Here is a 23,063-nt window from a genome sequence, read left to right on the forward strand (position 1 = left end):
TTGGTCACAGATCTCCTTCAAGCGATCGAGGAAGACATCTATCTGCTCTCCCTTCTGCATCTGGTATTCCCTTAGCTAATTCGCCAAGTGCATCTTCCTCTGCATGAAAGTATGCTGGTACAATGTCTTCAAGGCACCTCGCATCTGCTTTGCCGTTTCCTTCTCGGAAATATGTGGTACCACATGATCCTTGACCCCATCAAGGATGATGCACTTAGCCTTAGCCATTGCCTCCTCATACCTTTCATTAGCTACCGGGTTAACTGGGACACCTATCACTCTTGTGACGAAGCCCTTGAGGCGATGTCTGTCTAGAATGGACAAGATCATTGCCTTTCAGACCACAAAGTTGGACGCTACGTCCAGCCTATCCTGATCTCTCAGCCCATTCACGACCATCTTGCTACTCTTCTTTCGACTCCTCCAAGTCTCTCTACTTCCCTCCTGGAAGTCCTCTGTTTAACTCCTGTTGAGTCTCTCAACTTCCTGTCTAGAAGTTCTCAGTTCGACTCCCTCTGAGTTTCAATTTCCCTTCTGGAGATCCCTCTTCCAACGTCAAGTTCCCCCACTCTGATCGTCTACTAATCTAGATTTCTTGGCTAGAAATCTGCCTCAATAGCAACTCCCTCCACCTTTGTCTTGCCTTGTTAGGTATTGTTCTAACCATAGTACCCCACCAGCTTCACTCTGCAAATTACCCACAGCCTCCTATACCCCAGCAACTAAAGGATTTAGCCACTTGGCTCTACGCAATCTCGACATTGGCAAATCAGCTCCCCCAACCAACTGCATCAGCCCTCGTGGCCTCTGCGTGACTCTGCATGAGCCTGATACTACCTCCCTTAGCCTCTGTGCTGCCTTTTTCTGGCCCAGAATGATGATGCAGTCCCTCTACGTCACTCCTTTTTCTGTCACTTTCTACAAGGATAAGCTCTGTCACTCGGGACAACTGAATCTATTGCAAATGCTCTACTCAGCTAATGCTTTGCTTGGCTAATGATCTGTAACCATCCTCTGATACCATGTTTAAAATTCTAAGACTAACCCATTAGAAATTCTTCCTGTACTATCTGGTTTATTTCTCCTACTTGTTTAATTACTTAACCATTTATTTACCATGTAAATACTAAAAATAAACACAAGTACAATATCAACATCTACAGGTTATCAACTAAAAGAAAACAAGCACACAAGTGACACCGTTATTTTTGGACAAATGTCCCCGGAAAAACCCAATGCGGGAAAACCAGTGCAGCTATTCAGAGGGTTATATTATTATGCAGTTTATCTGAGTACAACTAGGTGCCTAAACCAGCTCACCCAATAGAGAAAAATAAACAACAGCAATACTTCTATATCCGGAAACAGGTATTCAGATAACTTGTCCCACAAAACCCTCTCCGGCACAACTGAAGCTCAGCGTTGGCCCTTCTGGCCTCTGCATCAGCCTCCTGCTGACCTGTGTCAGCCCCCTGAAGCACTGAGCAGCCTCTGGGAGCCTTTGCGTCACTCACTCTAACCTCTGTGTGGATGACGTAGTCTCTCTGGGCTCTGTGTAGTCTGGATTGACTGTTGCTCTAGCTCTCTCTGCTTTTGTGTTGGTCTTCCAGTATTGTCCTTGCCTCTCCGCCTTGTAGTCACTGCCCCTCGTTGCTGATCACTGATTCATTTTTTCTTAGCAACCCCGCTCTAGCAAAAGGAATGACTAATCACTCTGGTGTATTCTCCAACTCACCCTCAAGCCTCCTCTTATAATTTTCTCGTTGGTCCTCCAACGGCCGAGATTAAATCTCTAATCAACAACTAAGATTAGATTTGGTTTTATCCATGAGTTTTGGAACCTTCTAGCCTAGTTTTATATTAATACCCATTAATATTTTATTTTTCCTAAGTTTAGACTTAGGAACTCCATTAAAATTTTTAATTATTTTAATATCTTCCAAACCGATTACAATCTGCGCAAACCATTTATGCGTCTTGGAGATCTCATGTGCTTTAGCGTCTCCATGAATTTTCATGGTTAGATCACATCCGATGCTACCCAAAATCAACAAAAAGCACCAAAACCAACCCCCAAATAAAGAAATAATATTGTTAGTAGCACCTTTTTTTAGGCAAATATAACAATTATTTTCTAGCATGGCTTCAAATCCTTGTAATTGCAAAACAAAAATAAAAATTGACCATAAATCAAAAGGTGTTGCTCACAACATCGCCTCTATCCCTTTTAGGGTTTAAATGATAGTTTGTTTGAAATCCTAATCTTGACAACCAATATCGTTATGAATAAAGACCTTAAAATTGACCTCCAAAATGAACATTACTTCTAGTGACAACACCCTAATTTTCTGGAAGTTAGCATTATGGTTTGCTTGAAATTGTGGCCTTGACAACTAGTACCTTTTTAGGGTTAAAATTGTAGTTTGTTTGAAATCCTAATCTTAACAACCAATATCGTTATGAATAAAGACCTTAAAATTGACCTCCAAAATGAACATTACTTCTAGTGACAACACCCTAATTTTCCCGAAGTTAACATTATCATTTGCTTGAAATTGTGGCCTTGAAAACTAATAATGTCGTGAAACAAATCCTCAAAATTATCATTCAAATAATAACATAATGTTACAAATAACATGTTCATTTTTTGTAGGGTTAATATTGCAATGTTTTGAAAACCATGATCTAAAAAACAAGCATTACTTTTTAAACCATGGGAAAACCTATCATAACTCAATTGTCAAACACGAATGCATTATTACAAACACAATCATAAAATAAATAAATAAGTAAACAATACATATATTTAAAAACAAAAAAGGAAAATATATATATATATATATAAACAATTTAAACAAAAACATATAATAATTCTTTTTCAATGTAGTTTGGGGTCCCTGAAGATTGCTGACATATTATACCAAATAGATCCATCAACCATAAAGCCTTAACTTTTTAATAGCGAAAGTGCTTTAATTTAAAATAATAATAAAAATAATAATTATTATTATAAAACTATAATTAAAGGAGTTGTCTTTAGTGCGACTTATTGGACTTTTTGGTGTCGGAATCGGGTGGAAAAATTTGAGGTGAAATCTTAATTTGTGTTATTTAAACTAGTTTTTTTTACTGTATATATGGATTCAACACCCTAGAAAACCCACTTCGATTGCACAAGATTACCCATCAAGCTTGTGATTTCAATAAATTCCTGCCGGATTTTAGAGAAATTTGACCAAAAAAACCCACCATAAAAACTTCCAAAAAGTCGCACTAAAAAAAATTCTATAATAAAAATAAAAATCAACATAACTAAAATTAAATTAAAATTTTTTATAATTTAAAAAAAATAAATGCTTAAACTTGTTTTTAAATAAAATATATTACAAAATAAAAAGAAAAACAACAATCACCCAAACTAAATAAATAAATAACTAAAATTATAAACATATATAGGCCATTATTCATTGGCCTTTTCTACAGAGAGATTTTGTATAAGGTCGGGTACTTTTACATTTTTTCACTTGAAAATCGAGTAGTGTTTAACTGCAATTTTTGGAGTTTTTGATATGAAAATATTTATGGCCAAATCTTGATTTGTATTGTTTAAATTGGTTTTTTGACTTTATATATAGATTCAACACTTTAAAAAAATTCAAGACACTTCGATTGTGACGATTTCTTTTATCAAACTTGTGATTTCCATAAATTACTGCCAAATTTAAGACAGATTAAATCAGAAAATAAATCCAAAATCTTTCCAAAAATCCACACTTCTCACTTAAAAATTCACGTGACAATGAGAGGGAGTGATGTAAAACATCATAACCCATTTTCACTTAAAATTTTAGGAAAAATAATCTTTCCAAAAAACCACACTTAAAAATTTCTCACTTGAAAATTCACATGAGAGTGGGAGGGATGGTGTAAAGCATCATAGCCCTTTTTCACTTAAAATTTTAGGGAAAATGAGTTAATTGGCTACCCGTTATTGTGATTCCCAACATTCTCTCTTCTACATTTCACTTATTAAAAGTGAAATGACAATAGGGTAACGATTACTCTTTCTACATTTTACTTCTTAAAACTGAAATGACAATAAAGTTTTCTCATTCAAGAATTCTCCCTCCCTGGATCTTCACTATTTTTCAGAAAGATCCCATGTATGTTTTTTCCTGTTATTTATTTAGGATTATTTAAAATACTATCCCTTTCAGCCGTGTGGATGGATAATCCATCATATGAATATCCGCTATTTTGAACATGTGGTCTATCGAAACTATCATCATCATGCTGTAGAAGTTTTTCACGCTGAATCATGATGAGACAACTCTGTTGTTTAAATTCTGAACATTTGGCACAGACTATTTGCTATCTATTTATCAATATGGTCATGACCATTACATAGAAAAAATGGTATGATATAACTTATATAATACTATCATACTTTTTCTTCCTTAAAAAAAAACTGAAATGACATTAAGGTAATGATTATTACAATGACACTTTCCCATTCCATTTCACTAAATCATGTCAAATGTTTGGGTGACGAGAGATGGTGACCACTGAAATTACCTCACAATTCAAATTTAATTAAAATGAATAATGGTATTGGACATCACCTATCCTACATTTCCAAATAATAAATGACTAAAATAAAATTCACCTTAAAATTTAAGTGAAATTGCGGGAGGGGCACGAGGAGGCGTGTGCCCTTCTTTCAATTTCCATCTTTTCATCTTAAGTTTTGAATTATAATTTTATTGTTTTTCAATTACTTTTATTTTTAATTTAATTTTTCCATATATTTAACTTCTTTTTTTTTCTTTTTAACTTGCATTAAAATTGTCTTTTGCATTTATTTTTAATTTATAATTAAAGTTGCTTATATATTAAAAATATATTTATAATAATATCAAATTTATTTTTAAATTTTTAATTTATAGCTAAAATTTAATTGTATATTAAAACATATTTGTAATAATATCATTTTTCTAGAAAATTATCTCAAAAATTGTAATTTTAAGCTTAAAAAAAATTATATAATTTAAGGTCAGAATTTGGAACAAAATGTAATGTTAACTTTGAAGAAAATGGTATGTTATTAGTAACACCACATTTAATTTTTTGGAGGTCTATTTTAGGATTTTGTGTTCAAAAATATATTAATTTTCAAGTCTATATCTTCATCGAAGTTGTAATTTTAATGCCCAAAAAAGCAGGTGACCTCGTGGGAACCAAAGGAGAAATTAACAAATTTCTAATTCCTATCTTTCTTCTAATAGCACCTGTTATCACTCCAGGAAACTCTCCTAGGTTGCAGGTCGGAGATGCATAGTAACATATAATTTTCAATATTGTTCTCTGAACTATTGGAATGGATGGTGGTTTGGATCAAGCCAGATAACCGTATCAACTCTGTTCTTACTCAAGACATGCATGAACACCCTCAACTTTCTAAGACTTTAGACCACTAATGCTCAATAGTTTGTAGATTCAATGGATAAATGGAGAATACTGATCATATCGGCAGATGCTTATATAAACACATATGAATGGCTAGCTATACACAGTAAATGAGAATATTGACTATACCGGCAGATGCATATATAAACACATATGAATGGCTAGCTACATGCAGTAAAAGAAACTTGCAAATCTAATTTAACAACGCAGAGATAAGATGACAATTATTTGACATTAGACACAGAAGAAACATGAACAACCTATTCAATTGCAAATCCAATTTATCAACGCAAAGATAAGATGACAGTTATCTAGCATTAGACACAGAAGAAATCATGAATAGACTATCCAAGTGCAAGCTTAGAACAGAAGAGAAATGGATATTGAACATGTAACAAGAAAAGAAACTTATATTTGCTAGAATGAAGATGAGACGCTTGAGTAGCAAAGTCTCTACAGTCTCCAGAAGTTGAACCCTTGTTACATTTTACTTTCAACCATTTATAGGCCCTTTACAATGCTCCTGAGCTCTCAAAGGCTCGGAGTCTTAATCTATCCTCTCTGTCCCTTAACTGTTTGATGCCCTGACTAGGCAAGCATGGGTTCGGAGGTTCCTTCTTCTGACAGAAGAGTAACTTCTTTCTGGTATGTTTGTTGCGCTGTCTAGGAGCTCTCTCGTGCTAGAGATGCTCCATGATGTTTGTTTTGGCTGTGTTGCGCTGTCGACGCTCCATGATCATTTGTTGGTTGTGGCTGCATCGTGTTGGGCCCTTTTGTTTCCCTTTCCAGTCTCTGTTTCCCGGCAGTCTGTCTCCCAGCCTCTGTTTTGTGATGGAATGAATCTTCGGGCCTCTGTTTTCCTTTAAATGTTTATAATGATTGTTTTATGTTTTGAACAGAAACGCTGCAAATGTGAGAAATCCCACTTTCTCTGTTTTTTTTTCGGACTTAAAAAGTCCTTAAACATGGCCTATTCCTCTATTGGTTTGGCCCTTAGGGTTGCTATCGCATGTAGTAGACGACCTATTCCCAGTCTTCCCTTTTTATTTGAAAATATGTCAAAAAACACTAAAAACCATGAAAATTTGGCTTTAGCAGACCTGAAATATTATAAATTTTCATTCCCGAACCCTTTCGGGTCTGGGCCTTATCGCATTGGCGCCGCTCCTTGGTTCCCTTTGTATTTCATTATATAACGAAAATACACAAAATACATTGAAAATAGCCAATCTACAGACTTGAAATATTATGCAATATTATTTAGAACCCCGTCAGATCCGGTTCATCGGGTCACACCCATATATATGTAAAGGCCCTACCCCATGGTTAGCACCGATAGTGATCCTACAACGTGATGTGGGTCGTTGATCTCTGCGCTTGATTGACGTTCCACATTGCATCGCTGATCGCAATCGCAAGTTCCCTTGTGTAATCTTCAATACCCACCGATTGCCTCTGCCACTTGTGATTGTCGATTGCAACTGCTGATCAGATCCGCCAATGCGATCCACCGATCAAATCTGGATTGTTGATCTGCCAGATCGGATGGTTGTCGTGCATTTCTCAGTTTAAGCCTCTGATATGTGGTTTTTCACTGTTTTTTAATGTTTTAGCCTCTCGATAGTGTTTTTCCTGCCTTTTAAGGGCTCTCCTCCTGCGCTTGTTTCGATCTTTCAATGATCTTAAGAAACTTTTGAAGACTTCAAGAGCATATTTGGGTCCATTGTCATGATTTTGCTGCCTTATGGAGACTTTAAAGAGCATATTTGGATCCATTTTTGGGCCATTTGCCAACAAGGCTAACACTAGCTCCTTCTGGGGATGAAAGCCTCCCTATGAGGTTTCAAGAACTATAGAACAATGCCTTTCTTGTAAAAACAAAATCAAATTTTCCTCCTAGTGTTCCATTGGGCATGGAGTCTATTTTGCAATGAAATAAAAACTGGAAAAACATATTTACAATACCAAGGCTTTAAAGCCTTAAATGAAATAAAGTTTGAAGAACCGCCCATTGACTGGGCCATCAAAAACACCTTCCCCCTCTAAATTGTGCAGAATGAAAATGTTGCCCATCTGAACTTGGGCGATGACCAACGAACCTATCCATAAGGCATCATGGTTTCCCTTCTTTTCCTTCAATGTATCCCATTTAAGAACACAGTCACCAAACTAAAAATTGACCCTTTTTGCCTTTCTGTCAAAGGTTTCTTTTTCTTGGTCAATGTGCATATTAGCAAACTCATCAATGACTTGCAAAAACCTATTAATTTGATCATCCTCTTCAAAAACTTTCCAACATTTGACATTGTCAGGCAGAGATGGTCTATATGTCATCTCATCTCTGTACGCTTTCAGCCTTGGATGCTTTGCTTGGAAAGTTTTGTTGACCTGAAAAGTTAATATAAAAGATGAATCAATGCATTCCTGTGTGGGGGACACAAGGGCTACACCTGCTCCTGCAGCTTCTTTAGAGTAAGCTCCATCAAAGAACATGTCCCAAATTTGTGGGCCTTCTTCCTTTGTGATCTGGCAAACTGGTTTTTTAAGCTGCATGGAGGCCAACTGAGATTCTTCAATCTGAAGAAAACAAGCTCCAAAATCAGTGTCAACAGCATAGATGGGATGATTAGTGGGATTCCTCTCATCATTGATGGTATAAGACAACTGAGCTTCTCTGTACAATCTCCTATTTTCACCTCCAAAAACTGGGATAGTAGCATAGGACAGATTACTTTGCAATGTTGCACCTAATCTCTTGATCCAGCCTATGGAAAGAAACATGCCAAACTTGGGGGGTACATCTGCTACCACAATATCCATCATCATGCTTTTCATGGGCAGCTGAGACAAGGTGATGGCTAGATCCTTGATTAATCCCAAACATTTCACTTTTCTAGAGTCAAAAGAAAACAGGTCATGATAAGGCTTGGTAATGTCAAGACCTAATTTATCCATGATAGCCTTGGCCATTAGATTATGGCTGGCTCTAGTGTTCAGAAGGCAGTTGTGAAGGGTTTCATCATGAATAGTCAGAGAGACATAGAATGATGGGGAGCTGTCCTCACAATTTTCAATCATTGGGTTGAGAATAACCCCAATTAATCTTTTCAGTTCTTCCTCTCCGATTATGGATGAGATTTGCTTCTAGAAGCTTGTTAGTATAAAGTTAAATTTATGTTAAACAAATTTTGGTGGGTTTTTAAAAAATATTTTCTCATTAACCATAACTGTCTTACCACAATTTACCAAGTCTACATAGTAAAGGAAATATAAAGTGTTCACGGTATAGCTTGCCTATAGAATATTTGGAATGTGGACAAATGTCATGTTTAACAGTGTGGACAAATGTCACACTTCGACAAAAAATGTAGACGAAAGCTTGGCCTGGCCATTTTTAAAAAAAGAACACCTTCGATGTAATTAAATACCCTATAATTTTTTAAAAAACTTTGATCCATTTATATATTTAAAAAAATAAATAAAATAACATAAAAAGCTAAGCGATTGAAAAAAAAAAATAATGAAACTCCACCTATTCACACCAACCACCATAAATTAACATATTTATTTATTAATGTAACACTAAAAGGAAAGCAACATGGAAGGAGAAACCACACCCATGTGTTGTTTGGCGGTGAATGAGGAATCTGAGTGATGGGAAGTTCTTTGTAGGCTTTGAACATTTCAGCCATGCGCTTAACTCCTTTCTCAATACGTCACGTTCAAGCATCTTTGTACCATGACTTTTATAAACTATATAGCGTGAACCGACTTGAATGCACCTGCATCAAATTAAAGTTAACAAAGGAGAAAGGGAGCATTAATACATCTTTGAAATGTGGGAAATACGAAGTCTAAAATAGTAGTCTTTCAAAAAAACTATCATAAAATGTTGTGAGTAGTTATAATTTCAGTCAAAAGATTCATGCTCGAACACGAGGAAAAAATGGTTAGAAGTGATAATCTAATAGTTTTGGGAAAAAGTTTTTTAATAAAAAAATTATAAATATAATAAAGGTTGGCAAAAAAAAAGTTAAATAATAAATTTAATTATTAAATTTTAATATTTTTAGCTTTTCAATTTATTTTTATTTTACATTAAAAATAAAGTAAAAAGCCTAAAAATATACTTCTTGGCCTCTGAATATATTTAATAAGTCCAAATTCAGTTCTAAATATATTTATTAAGTCACTCCCCACGACAGATATCTCCCCACGACATGCTCAGTTGTCTCCTGATCACAAATTTACACCAGCCGACTCCTTATAGTAGAAAAATTAATTTAATCTATGGGTTAGTTCAGGTAAAATGAGGTAAGTGTCATCATCACTCTAACACCTTATTAGGTGTAATCGGAGGAATTTGTTGTGATCCAATTAGATCAAAATGTATAAATATTTGTAAATTTTCAAATTTTTATTATTATTTTGAGTGGTAGTTATTTGGGTCTTTTTAGGTTAATTGTTTGTCATCTAATTAATTTCAAATGAGGTGAGTATGACAATTACTCCAATAGTTATAAAAGTATAAATTTTAGTGGAGTAATTTTTTTAAGGGTAAGCTTTCTTTTAAAAATGTTATTTTCATGGCAATTTGATATTTGTTTTATCTAAAATTTAAATATCACGTATTATGTTTTAAATATTTTTTTTGGTAAATATAAAAACATTTTTTTTAATATAAGATGTTTTTCAACTTTTTTGAAAAATTTTGAATTTTACTTTGAAAGTAAAATACAATTTAACTAAACAATAGTATAAATGTACATGTTTTATATTATTTTGGAAACGTCAAACATATTTAATTATGTTCATAGTTAATAATTTAGTCCAATTATATATTGGAACTATTTATGTAATTCTAAAAGTTGTATAAATCATATTGAAAATTCCCAAAAAATGATAAGTAGCTTGGTGAAACCCATTAACTATAACATATTATGAAAAGGAATAATAAATGTCAACTTTTAATCATTTCAGTGAATAACAATATATAGGACATGTTCCTCGATGGGTGTGTTAACCACCGAAACCATGTCAACGGACATTATATCACTGAAGGATCTAGAGCATGTGGATGGCTGCATCAATGGGCATAGCATCACCGAAGGATCTAGATCATGCATATGACTATCGCCAAGTGTCCCCTCCATGGTGTAACGTGTAAGAAAACCACATTAAAAATGGTGATATATCATTTGGCAATGATCCCTATTCCAAGTCCGAAGGTGGTGGGAGACGGTGGCCATTATTTTCAGTTTCTGGTCTACGCATCACCTCTAATTTGTTCAGTCCTTAGAGATTTTTCCTTAATTGTTCTGACAAGATCAACCATGAGAATGAATGAAGGTTTCCTGCAAGCCATTAATGGCTCCTCACAATATAGAGATAATGTTTTTCTTAAGTTGTGTCCCACATTACACAACTGTCCTACCTTGGTCCTTTCTTGGCACTGTGATGGTCCCTCAATGACATGCGGGGTCTCTCGTTCATGTGATTATAAATGGCCTGGGTCATGCAAGGGGTGGCACTAGTACAAAATATCCTGTAGTGAGGTTTGTAACATTGCCAGGAATTTGGTTTTATATTGTTCTCTCATGCTTAGCACGGCCTATTTAGTGAGCTGACAATGACTCCATCTTTGGTGGAGAGAAGACCCTGAGGACAAAGATTACATATATTTCCAAAGGTTTTGCAGTCAATGTTTTTCATTCTATTCTTGCACAATGTAGCCTCCAGGTCGATTTTTGAAATGGTGGTTGTGCTACCCTCATTGACGCTTCAGGGTCTTGACTTCCTAGGCATCTCTTTCAACTCTCCAGAATTGGTATGTGAGGTTTGGTACGTGGGTAATTTCTCTATCTGGTTCTAATGTTGTCTTTATCTTTGTTTCCATAAAATTATTAAGAGGTTTACTATGATTCCTAAGATGTAGATTTGGGAAGCCTTTTCTTCTGTTAAGGTTTACACGGGTTTGGTCATTCATATCGTCTAACATAGTCTACATAACTAGTGTGTCCAATTTGCATAACTGTTATAGTTTACCCTCCTCACAAGAATTGGTCCCTCACATCAATATTGCTTTTTCCATCCCGACACTCGTCGACCTCTGAGGGTATTGGTAGTTGAGACTGTGTTTAGCCCCCCTGGTTGTGTATCCCTCTAATAACTTTGAAATTGTGGTGAAAAGGGATTTTGGGAGGTTTAATTTTTCTCCACCTTGGTGCATTTCCTATTATGATGGCGATATATCCCCTTTTAGAAATACCTCACATTTTCTCCTTGTCAATTTGGTTTCGTGTTTGTTGAAAAATCATCAAGGCAATATTGTAGTACATCTCCAATTGACTATGCCACCTCGACAGAGAATGGAAAGTTGTAGGGGAGGCTCCAGCAGTAGGTCTAATTCTCATTCTAGGAATTTTTTCGGATGGAATTCTGTGACAACTATGTTTGACACTATCCCCTTAGAAGTTTGAAGGGAGATTCGACAATTTGAGTCCTAGGGACAAAGCTTATTTTTCAAAGTCAAAAGTGAGTAACTCGTAATTCGATTGGATTCTAAACCTTGGTAAATTTCATAAAATAAAATTGCATTTTCTACATTCTCTTGTAGGCTACCAATAGTTGGATTCTCTTCTTCGTTTGGTCATCAGGGACAAACAAGTGGACCACTAAAGAATATCTGCAGGACATGAGTTCTTGAAAGGCCTTCTCATAAGCATATGGTACTGTTTAGATGATATTCTAATATATCTACAAAGGGTGCAGAAGTATGTTGTGTCAGATTCAGATTACGACTTAGAAAATGCTTCTAACACCTGAGAAGTGATCAACACTCCACAAGTCAACATTGCACCAAATGTTTCAACAGTCAACTTTGCACCATATGCTTCTATTGCTCGTTCAGCAAATGGGGCTCCAATGTTCTCGGTAGTTATCTCTGACTAGGCTACCGACTCTCTAGTCGCTCATTCTTTATTCGCTCTCTGAAATCTCTAGATTTTGGTTGTTCTCAGTTTTCTTGTGAAATTTTGGATAGAGGGCTTACCAGCATCCTCATGGCAAAGGAGAAAGACTCTATACTTCTCTTCATGGTTTTTCCTTGGTTTTTTATACTCTCTATGTGGGTTTATGTTTGTCTCCTTCTATACTCAGTGACTTGTTCATGTGCTAAGTATAATGTTCCTAGAATTGCCGAGGCAACATATATTTTGATGTTGTAAAAATAAGATGAAAGTAAAGTTGTGAGCATAAGAAAATGCTTCAATAGACTCCATGTCTCACTTTAAGAATTTCGTAAACTCTAATATGGTGCCACCTATCTCTATATACTCTTTGTAAATATTTTTTTGGTCAATGAAATATTTTGTGCCGATATATATATATATATATATATATATATATATATATATATATATATATATATATAGATATATATATATATATATATGAGATTTCAGCCTAAAAGTGCCCATGAAATTTCCACGTAATTTCCATGTCATAATATGTTAGCCAATCAAAATCCAATAAATTTAAAAAGAGGTACATGTCCTAAATATATTTTAATTGGTTAATCTCGGTATTCGTGAAATATTTTATTAATGTTATTTACCCTCCTTACCCATATGAATTAGAATATCGATTTTTTTATTGCAACGTAAATATCGATATTAGTGAAAATATATAAATTAAAAATGCAAACCCATTTGACATTAATGACCATGCCCCAAAAATAGTTAAATATAAAATATAAATACAGACAATTATATTTAAATATAAAATAGTTAAATAGTTAAAAAAAATATAATTAAAGTTAAATATAACATATAAAATATAAAATAGTTAAAAATAAAATATAGTTATAGTTAAATAATTAAGAAAATGTATTCCAGAAAGAACAAATTACCGAATTCTGACGAAAAATATAAAATAGGTGTAGTCTAACTTATAGACGAAATGACCTTTTTTCACAACCATTTTTCTGGTTAATTTTAATCAAAATTCGACAATTTAAAAAAAAAAAAACTTCAGTTTAAATTATTTAATCTACATAATTCAAGTGCCTAAAGGGTTTTTCTGGGTGCTGAATCCATTTATGCATTCAAAAATGTATTTTAAACAACAAAAAATTTTGAAATTGTATTTCCAGATTTTGGTGAATTGCGGTGAAAAAGGCTATTTCATCTAAATCAGCTCTTGGTTTGCAAGAGAACTTACTATCCCTTGAGCATTTTTGTGGAAGTGTGGGGATGCAAGTCAATGTCAGCAAAACGAAAGTAGTGGATTTCTCTAAGAAAAGAAAACATAACCAACATAAGTTCTTCGTTGAAGGCAACATTCTAGAAGAAGTTGTGGATTACAAATACCTTGGAATTGACTTCAACAAAAATCTAAGCTGGAATGGTTGTAGAAAGAAAAGAACTTTGGGGGGTTGGAAAGCATTTTATGCTTTTCAAAATAGGTGTAGAAAGGCAGAGTTATGGGACTAGAAAACCACTCAAACTCTTTTTGGGCTTCTAGTGATTCTGGTGATTCTCTATGGTTGTGAACTATGGGCCAACAGTACATTCGACATGCAATGGAGACAAATTGAGAAAATTTAGAAGTGTTTGATTACAAACAAATTTAAGATTAAAAGTGCAGTTCCTTATGCTATCTTGTTAAGTGAAATAGGGACTGCTCCTATTGAAGCAATTGCTTTGGTGTGAGTCATAAGGTATTTAAAAAAAATTGAGCAAATGGAAGAGGGTAGATGGTCTAAGGTTGTCTTTAAGGATAGATTGTGCAAGAGCAAAAAAACTTGGATGCAGCAAAATAACAAATGGTTTAGTAAGTGGGGTATTTGCTTGAACGCGTGTCCCATAAACAACAAAGAGATCAAATCTTTTGTTATGGAAAATTTCCACAAGCGTACTTGGGATAAGGAGCTAAGAAGAAAGAAAAAGTACTATATTGAAGTGTTTAATCTCACTCATAGTCATCAACCAAAAGCATACATAGAGGCCAATATCTCTTGTAGAGCCAAAATTCTTATTGCTCAGTTAAGGACTAATTCTCATCAACTCCGTTGTGAAATAGGGCGTTGGAAAAGGCTAAAGGAAGTGTGGGAGGAAAGAGTATACATTTTTTGTTCTTCCAGAAAAGTGGAAACAGAAAAACATTTCATTTTAGAATGTGAGGCCTTCAAAGACAACATGGAAAGTTATGCAGATATGCTGACAGATAGTTCTTGGGACAATCTATTTAGTGAGGGGTTTGTCAAGAAGCATTTTGAAGCTTCACAGAAAAAGAGTCAGATACATCAAGCAGATGAAGAAGCAATCTGTCCCATAGGCTATCTTTAGCCTCGTGGACGCTAAAATAATTTCTTTCTTTCTTTCTTCTTTCTATAAGTTAGACTATGCCATATAAAACATATAGTTAAATATAAAATAACTAGAAAATGTATTCCAAAAAGGGCAAGTTACTGGATTCAGGCCAAAAATATAGAATATATAGTTAAATAGTTAAAAATATATTTCAAAAAGACAAATTACCAAATTCCACCAAAAATAAAGAATATATAATTAAATAAAAAAGACAAATTACGAGATTCGACCAAAAATATAGAATATGTTATTAAATATAAAATAATTAAATAGTTAAATATAATTAAATATAAAATATAAAATAGTTAAATAGTTAAAAACATGTATTCTAGAAAGGACAAATTACCAGATTTTTCCAAAAAAATATATTATGCGCTAAATTTTGGCTTTAGTAGACAATGCCATTAAAATAACATCAAAAGTTTCTACTACTTTCAAACCCCTTAATACCATTAGAAATTATCTTAGATATGTTAAAGACCATGTAACCCTAAAGACATGAAAGGGGTCTACTCAATCCCTTGTTCATGTGGGATTCCCTACCTTGAGGAAACATGTCACTCCATTAACCAAAGAATCCAAGAACATGCATCAGATATTAAGCACAACCATTCCCATTCCTCAACTTTAGCTGAACATGTGGTGAAATCCAAACACCATGTTTGCATTGAGGATTCTCGGGTCATCGCTAGGGTTGATCACTTCCATCATAGGAAGCTTAGAGAGGCCATTGAAATTGAAAAACACACAATTAATCTTAACATGGACGATAGTTGGAAATTAAGTAGGAGTTGGATCTTCTTCATGAATTTTTTATTATTATTGTCTATTTATTTATTCTTTTACATTAACATGTATATCTTTTTCTATTAGAACATTCTCCAATATTTTAATATAATAACATTTAAAACTAATAATTAACTATTATTAATCTTATTTTAAAAACTATTTATTTATATATATAGATATAGATATATATATATATATTATTTTTTAATATTCATTTATAAATATATTTTATTTATTCCATTAATTTTAATTTTAATATTAATATTAATTTAATTCAATACAATACAATATTAGTTATGATTTATTTTTCTGGGTTAACATATATATATATATATATATATATATTGACTTTCCTATTATAATATTATCTAATATTTAATATAATAATATTTAAAACTATTTGTTGATTAATATTAATTTTATTATAAATATTATTTATAAAAAAATACAAAAATATATTAAACTTATTTTTAATTATTAATATACATTTATAAATATATATTCCTTATTCTCTTAATTTAATTTAACTCAATATTATTTTAATTTAAAAATAAAATAAAACAAAATGAGAATAAAAATAATAAATATATAAATATTAAGTAAAGTCTTTCGGTAGAAATCACATAAGACAAATTTTTAGTCGACGCATTTCAAACCAACAAGTGTGGTTCATCATCAGGACTAGATAAAGAGACAGACCATGGAAAAGGCTTAAATAGAGAGCAATGTAGAGACATAATTTCAAGTAACGACTATATTTGAACAATAATATTTAAATTATGATAGTAATTTATTAATATATTAAAAACAAATATTATTAAATAATGACTATATTAAATGGCTAGTTTTTGAAAAATAATATTTAAATAATGATATTAGTTTATTAATTAATATTAAACTTATTTTTTATTATTAATATACATTTATAAATATATATTCCTTATTCTCTTACTTTTAATTTAACTCAATATTATTTTAATTTAAAAATAAAATAAAACAAAATGATAATAAAAATAAAAATATATAAATATTAAGCAAAGTCTTTCGGTAGAAATCACATAAGAGAAATTTTTGGCCTATGCATTTCGAACCAACAAGTGTGGCTCATCATAAGACCAGATTAAAAGGCAGACCACGGTAAATGCTTAAATAGAGAGCAATGTAGAGACATAATTTCAAGTAACGACTATATTTGAACAATAATATTTAAATTATGATATTAATTTATTAATATATTAAAAACAAATATTATTAAGTAAAGACTATATTAAATGTCTAGTTTTTAAAAAATAATATTTAAATAATGATATTAGTTTATTAATTAATTTATTAAAAAATATTAATAAGTAACGGCTATAGTTTTTGAAAAATAATATTTAAATTAATTTATTAAAACCAAATATTACTAGTTTTTGAAAAATAATATTTTAATTATGATATTAATTTATTAATTTATTAAAAACAAATATTAATAAGTAACCACTATATTTAACAGCTAGTTTTTGAGAAAAAAATAAATCAAAGTCAAACTCTAAACAAGGAGGGAAGTCAAAAATTATAAAAACGAGTCAAGACCCTAATGAAGACAAGATCATTTGATAAATAAAATAATTAATGGAAATAAAGTAAACTAAATTAAAAATAATTAATGGAAAAATAAAAAAAAATATATGCACGAGTCAAAAGAAATATAAAATTAAATAAATAATAAAAATAAAATTAAATAAATAAAAATAGATAAATAAATGATGATGATGATGATGATGACTAGCGTCCACTAAGACCAAACTTTGGTCTATCGAACCTAAAGAAACGAATTATTTAGTTTGATATAAGATTTTATACCTATGCTCAAAAATCTTGGAGAGAAACCTCCCAAGCTCACTATAATTTTGACATCGTAAAAGGCTAGGAAGGTCAGTATTGCAACAAATATTATGAAACTAAGATCTAATGTGGTTGTATGCGGGGTACTCTAAGAGGAAGTGATTTTCATCCTCAATGTTCATATTCTCACAGAGATGGCAGATCCTTTCCATCCATGGTGTTTTAGGAACTGCCCAATGACTTGTTTCACTATGGAGCTCATGAGATTTCTTTCTAATCTTGGCTATATTAATTTTATTCTTTGAGCTAGTTAAAATAGAGAGATACTTTTGATCTTATAGGGTGGGGTTGATGACCTCCTTATAATATCTAAATTTTCTTTTAGCTGCTAAATCTTTCTCACACCACATTTTTTTCTTTGAACTTAGAAGTAACAATATTTTTAATTTTATTAATGTTTTACAATGCAACATTCTCGTCGATCTCCCAATGGTTTAACCAGGCCCTAGTGTCTTTATACCAACCTCGTTTGAGCCTTAGGTGGTTTTGGATGGAATTTAAAGCTAGCTTAGGAAGTCTATGGTCTCCTATGTTATTGAGTTTGTGCTTGTACAACAGAAGCCTAGTCATAGCTAGGCTCTTGATAGGGGATAGACCCACTTCTATAAGGAGAATATGATAGGGTGTATTGCTTTTAATTTTGAGGTTATCCGTTATAAAATGCTTCTGGATTTTCTCAATCTTTCACCAGGATTCTCTAGAGATGTTGCAACCCCAAACCTCACATCCATAAAAGATAACAGGAGTGACTAAAGTTTCAAATAGGAACTTCTTTCTATCCCACATTATGACGTTTATCGTTTTACAATTATTTTCAAGACCAAAATAAGCTTTCCACCCCCCATTAATCCTTTTCTCAATGCTATAGTTCCAGTTGAGCTTGTGATGAATATAAATTCCTAGGTACTTGTAAGAAGACACTTCCTCCAAGTTACTATTGTCATACATAAAATTAGTGTAAGTGTCCTTCTTGGATTTGATAATCACAACTTTTGTTTTGTCAGTGTTAACAGTCATACCCATGGTAGAGCAGAAATCCTTAAGAAGTCTAAGGATTTGTAAGAAAAGTAATCAATAAATAAAATAGGGTCAATAATAAAATATGGGGCTGAGGTCCATTAAAAAAATAAAAAAATACTAAAAGCAGTTAAGAACAAATAGAATGATAAAATAGATAATAAAAAAAACATAAAGGATCAAGAAAATAAACTCTAATGAAGAATAAATCAACAACAAATACTATAAAAAGGACGCCAATACCTACATAGATAAACAAACAAACAAAATAAATCCCAAAAAGAAGCCTAAAAAACTAAGAGGACATGACAGAGACCCAACTTCTACTAATATTCTGACCATCATCTATATTCAAATTACTGGGTCTTTTTTCAATTTGTAGAGCCTCCTTCAATTTACGATGATGGAAATGACTAACCCTAGCAACGACTTGGGCCTCCTCAATGCTGATGTGATTCTTATATTTATATGCATGCTCTGCCAAAGTAGAGGAGTAGGCCCTGCCATGCTTGATGTTAGCAACATGCTCACAAATCCTTTGATTAATTGAGCAACCAGTCATAAATATATTAATTTTTAACGGCTAATTTCTAATGGCTAATTCCTAACGGCTAACTTTGGGACCAAATGCATCTCTGTTATTTCAACTTTTGAATTGATTGATTTTTTCACCTATGTCCCGAGTATGAACCACATTAGATGGTTTGAAAGGTTGACCAAATCTTAATAATGTGATTAATTTGAAAGACAATCTAATTATAAAAAAAACTAGTTAAATATAACATATAAATATTGAAAATTAATTTTAAATATAAAATATATATAAGCAATTATTTTGATAAAAACGTCATATATTGAGGAATTTCAATAAAAGTAAAAAAATAGAAATAATATATTAAATCTTTTTATTAAATCTTGTGTTAATAAATATTGTGGAACACAGATAAAAGTAAATATAATATATATAGGCATTTATTTTGATAAAAATGTCATATATTGAGAAATTTCAATAAAAGTAAAAAAATATAAATAATATATTAATTTTTTTTATTAAATCTTGTGCTAATAAATATTGTGGAACATAGATAAAAGTAAAGTAATATTAAAAAATTGTCTACATGACGTTTTTTCATTAATTTCCTGATTTTTATTTAGGAGACCGCTTTTAGTCTGAAATTTCCTCTAATTAGTATATAGGGCATGCATTTTGAAGAAATTTGTAATCTTTCGATAAGGAAAGCGAGAGTTATTTTGTTTGTACCCTAACACCTGAAATGCCCAAACCCGATTAGGTCTAGATTCAAACATGAATGTATCCAACATATCCTAGCCTTGATAAAATCACATTTGAGATTTTCATATCCAACCATGAAATAGAGCTAATATATAATCAAACTAATAAATATAGACATTTTATAGAAACATAGATCTATCACCACTATTCTAACACCAAAGAAAGTACATAAAAACTCTCAAAATATAATAGAGAATTGCTATTTCTTGTAGACAAACCATACAAATCACTTTTGTTATAATATTTCAATTTGTTTAGTTGTTCTTATATATTAGTGTTTTATATAGCATGTTTCTAACTCATGCCCATAGGGTGCACAATAAGTCACAATCTTTATGCTTTAAGGTTTAAGTTTGAGTATGCATAGAGTAGAATTACATGATGTTAGTAGAGATGGAGGTCATCCAAAGATCTATGGATTGGTGTATGTTTATCTTGGAGTCTCTAGGTGTTGCATAATGTGATGCTTATCCATAGCTTATTCGATTTTTTGCAATCTTATTTAGAATTATTTATATATAAGATATTAGAGGTGTGCCTATTTGAAATTATATATAGAAAAACATGCTTATAAATCCAATAAAATAATAATAATAATAATAATAATAATAATAATAATAATTTATTAATATTTAATTAAATAAAAATCATAAATAAATATTTATCAAATTTAATCAAGTTTTCAATTACTTTACTTAAATTAAAATAGAACCAATTAATCTCTACTAAGCACACCAAACACTTCTATATAGATATCATAAAAAATAGTATGAACAAAAAAAGTATTAATCTCAATAACATATAAAATTATAGTAAGAAATAAGTATTAATATTACTAATAAGAAAAATAAATATGTGAAACATACTTGTAAATCCAATAAATTAAAAAAAAAATGATCAATATTTAATTAAACAAAAATCATAAATAAATATCTATCAAATTTAATCTAATTTTCAATTACTTTACTTAAATTAGAATAGAACTAATTAATTTCCACTAAAAACACAAACACTTCTTTATAAATATCATAAAAATAGTATGAACAAAAAGAAGTAGTGATCAAAATAACATATAAAATTATATTAAAAAATAAGTATTAATGCTACTAATAAGCAAGGTAAATATATGAAACATTTGTTTATTTATTTGGTATATTTTTATGGTTTACTTTTAATTACATTTGTTTGCTTTTTGTTCACTTTGAGTACATGTCTCACCAGGGAAAAGTGGAACACTGGGCTTCTCACCGTCATCGATTGCACGGCCATAACCAGTTGAGATGCCTTACGTGAAATTCACCTTAAACATTATAAAGCAAATTGTATTTTAAAATTTGTCGTCTCGTTTATGCTTTGCTCGGTGCTTTCTGAATTCATCACAACCGTCGTAAGTGGGCAGTGAGCACACACAGGTCAACATGTCTTTACCACCACTTTCATTTGGGATTTGATATAGAGCGATAGTAAATCAGCAAAAAGCTGAGCTACTGACGAAAAGCATAATCGATTTTGGATCTCCAATTGATTAAAGCTGAATCCCCAATTGATTGAAGTCGAATCTTGTCCTTAAGTTGAAGCGCGCTGAATACCTAACTCTGTTTTTCCGCCAAACTCAATACTGACAGATTGTTGAAGTGGAGGGCACCCATAAAAATGAGATTTGATTTAGACAAACTTTTTCTGGCCACCTTTTACACGTGCTTCTGCCTCGTTGCGTTTCTGATCTTTACTCTTCATTTAATAATGCCCCCCTTACTTTGACACCAACCATATATTCCCCATCTCGCTCCATCTCTCCGTTCGGAGTTGAGCGAGTGAGTGCTCTGCAATCATCTTCCTCATCTCTGCATCTCATTCACAGTGAGTGATCTGTCGCACAGAAGCAAAAGTGATTAATTGATCATCATGAAGTCTGCAAAGATTGTGCCCTCTGAAATAGTGAAGATGGTGAGGCATGCGGTGGCCAAGGCTGCACCACATCACCTCAAAGCGGACGTGGGTAAGGCTAAGGATATTATGTTTGAGGTGCTTAAGAAGAAAACGCGTGCCTGTGGAGGCATCACATTAAATTACTATAGGTCTCTCCTCCACTTGTCCCACTCCTTCCCCAAACTTAAGAAGCCCTTCAACGTCCTTTCTTCTTCTTCTTACGCCACTGATTCATATGACCGACAGCTTATTCCTTATGATGACTGCAGCGCATGCAATAATAACGATGATGATTCAATAAATCCTGTCTCCACTTTCATATTGAAGAGAATTAATGAAGATGCGCCCAATCTGGATGAAGAGATTGATCGGTTGGCCGATGATTTCATTGCTAGTTTTCACGCGAGTTTCCGATTGGAGAAACAGCGGTCATTTCGGCAATATGAGGAGATGCTTGCCAGGAGCACTTAGTTTACAGATTATTAATTTATGGATCGCTAACCTTGTAGCTCTAACTCATATATATTATTATTATCATTTGTTAACTACGCGTCAACGAGTTGTAAATTTGAGGTAGATATGGAATAAAATATCCTTCTGAGAATTGGAAGACAAAAATTTTGAAACATAAATTTGAAAGTTATGTGCCCTCAAATCTATCACACCACAGATTACAGGACAGGAGTGGGCGAATACAATAGATATGAAATGATGTAATTTCATGCAACATTTTATGTTTTCATGTTCTCCAATTTCATGGAAATGTGATCAGAGTGCCCTGTGTTTCGTTTTCTTTGCTCAGATGCACGTTTTGGCGAGTAATCTAAAACGATCTACCTTCGGCATATACTCAATATTATACACTTTCTCGCATCCAAAAATGTGCTGTTTCACACGTTGTCCTATATGCTATATAGAAAGCATGTATAGTATATTGAACGCAATACAACACGTTTTTACCCTTACCCTAAAACAAAAAAGGCAGAATGTCACATTGTTATAAATGACGTGTGTTTTCCCAATTAAGTTGAGGTTATGTGGTTTAGCTTAGAGTTAGTTTTAATGATATAAGAATGATTTATTTATATACTGCATGTTGTTGACATGTTTTGTGGGCTACTACTCTCAACTTTTCTCATAAGATTCTAATTAATAATCCAATAAACTCCACATAAATCAATTAATTTATACCTTTTAAACGCAATAAAATATATTTATTATATCTACAGCCCATTATATAATATTTGATTTTCTAATTATTATTAAATACCTATTATAATATTTCATTTTCTAATTATTATTAAATATTT

At 32.2% G+C, this 23,063-nt stretch overlaps 1 protein-coding gene across 1 annotated transcript; it reads left to right on the top strand.

The window, feature by feature from the left end:
* The first annotated feature begins 21,624 nt into the window (after positions 1-21,624).
* LOC149153169 (uncharacterized) lies at positions 21,625-22,355 on the top strand. Its single transcript, XM_089446007.1, has one exon. It carries the CDS (start codon positions 21,730-21,732, stop codon positions 22,222-22,224), a length of 495 nt encoding a protein of 164 aa, XP_089302133.1. The 5' UTR covers positions 21,625-21,729; the 3' UTR covers positions 22,225-22,355.
* Positions 22,356-23,063: the final 708 nt, after the last annotated feature.

The sequence above is a fragment of the Pinus tabuliformis genome, chromosome 9, assembly GCF_031772625.1.
Source record: "Pinus tabuliformis cultivar Carrire ecotype Pingquan chromosome 9, CPIR1, whole genome shotgun sequence".
NCBI lineage: Eukaryota > Viridiplantae > Streptophyta > Pinopsida > Pinales > Pinaceae > Pinus > Pinus tabuliformis.

What these genes read in the sequence shown, in the direction of transcription:
- LOC149153169 (XM_089446007.1), top strand. Translation starts at nt 21,730, where the DNA reads ATGAAGTCTGCAAAGATTGTGCCCTCTGAAATAGTGAAGATGGTGAGG.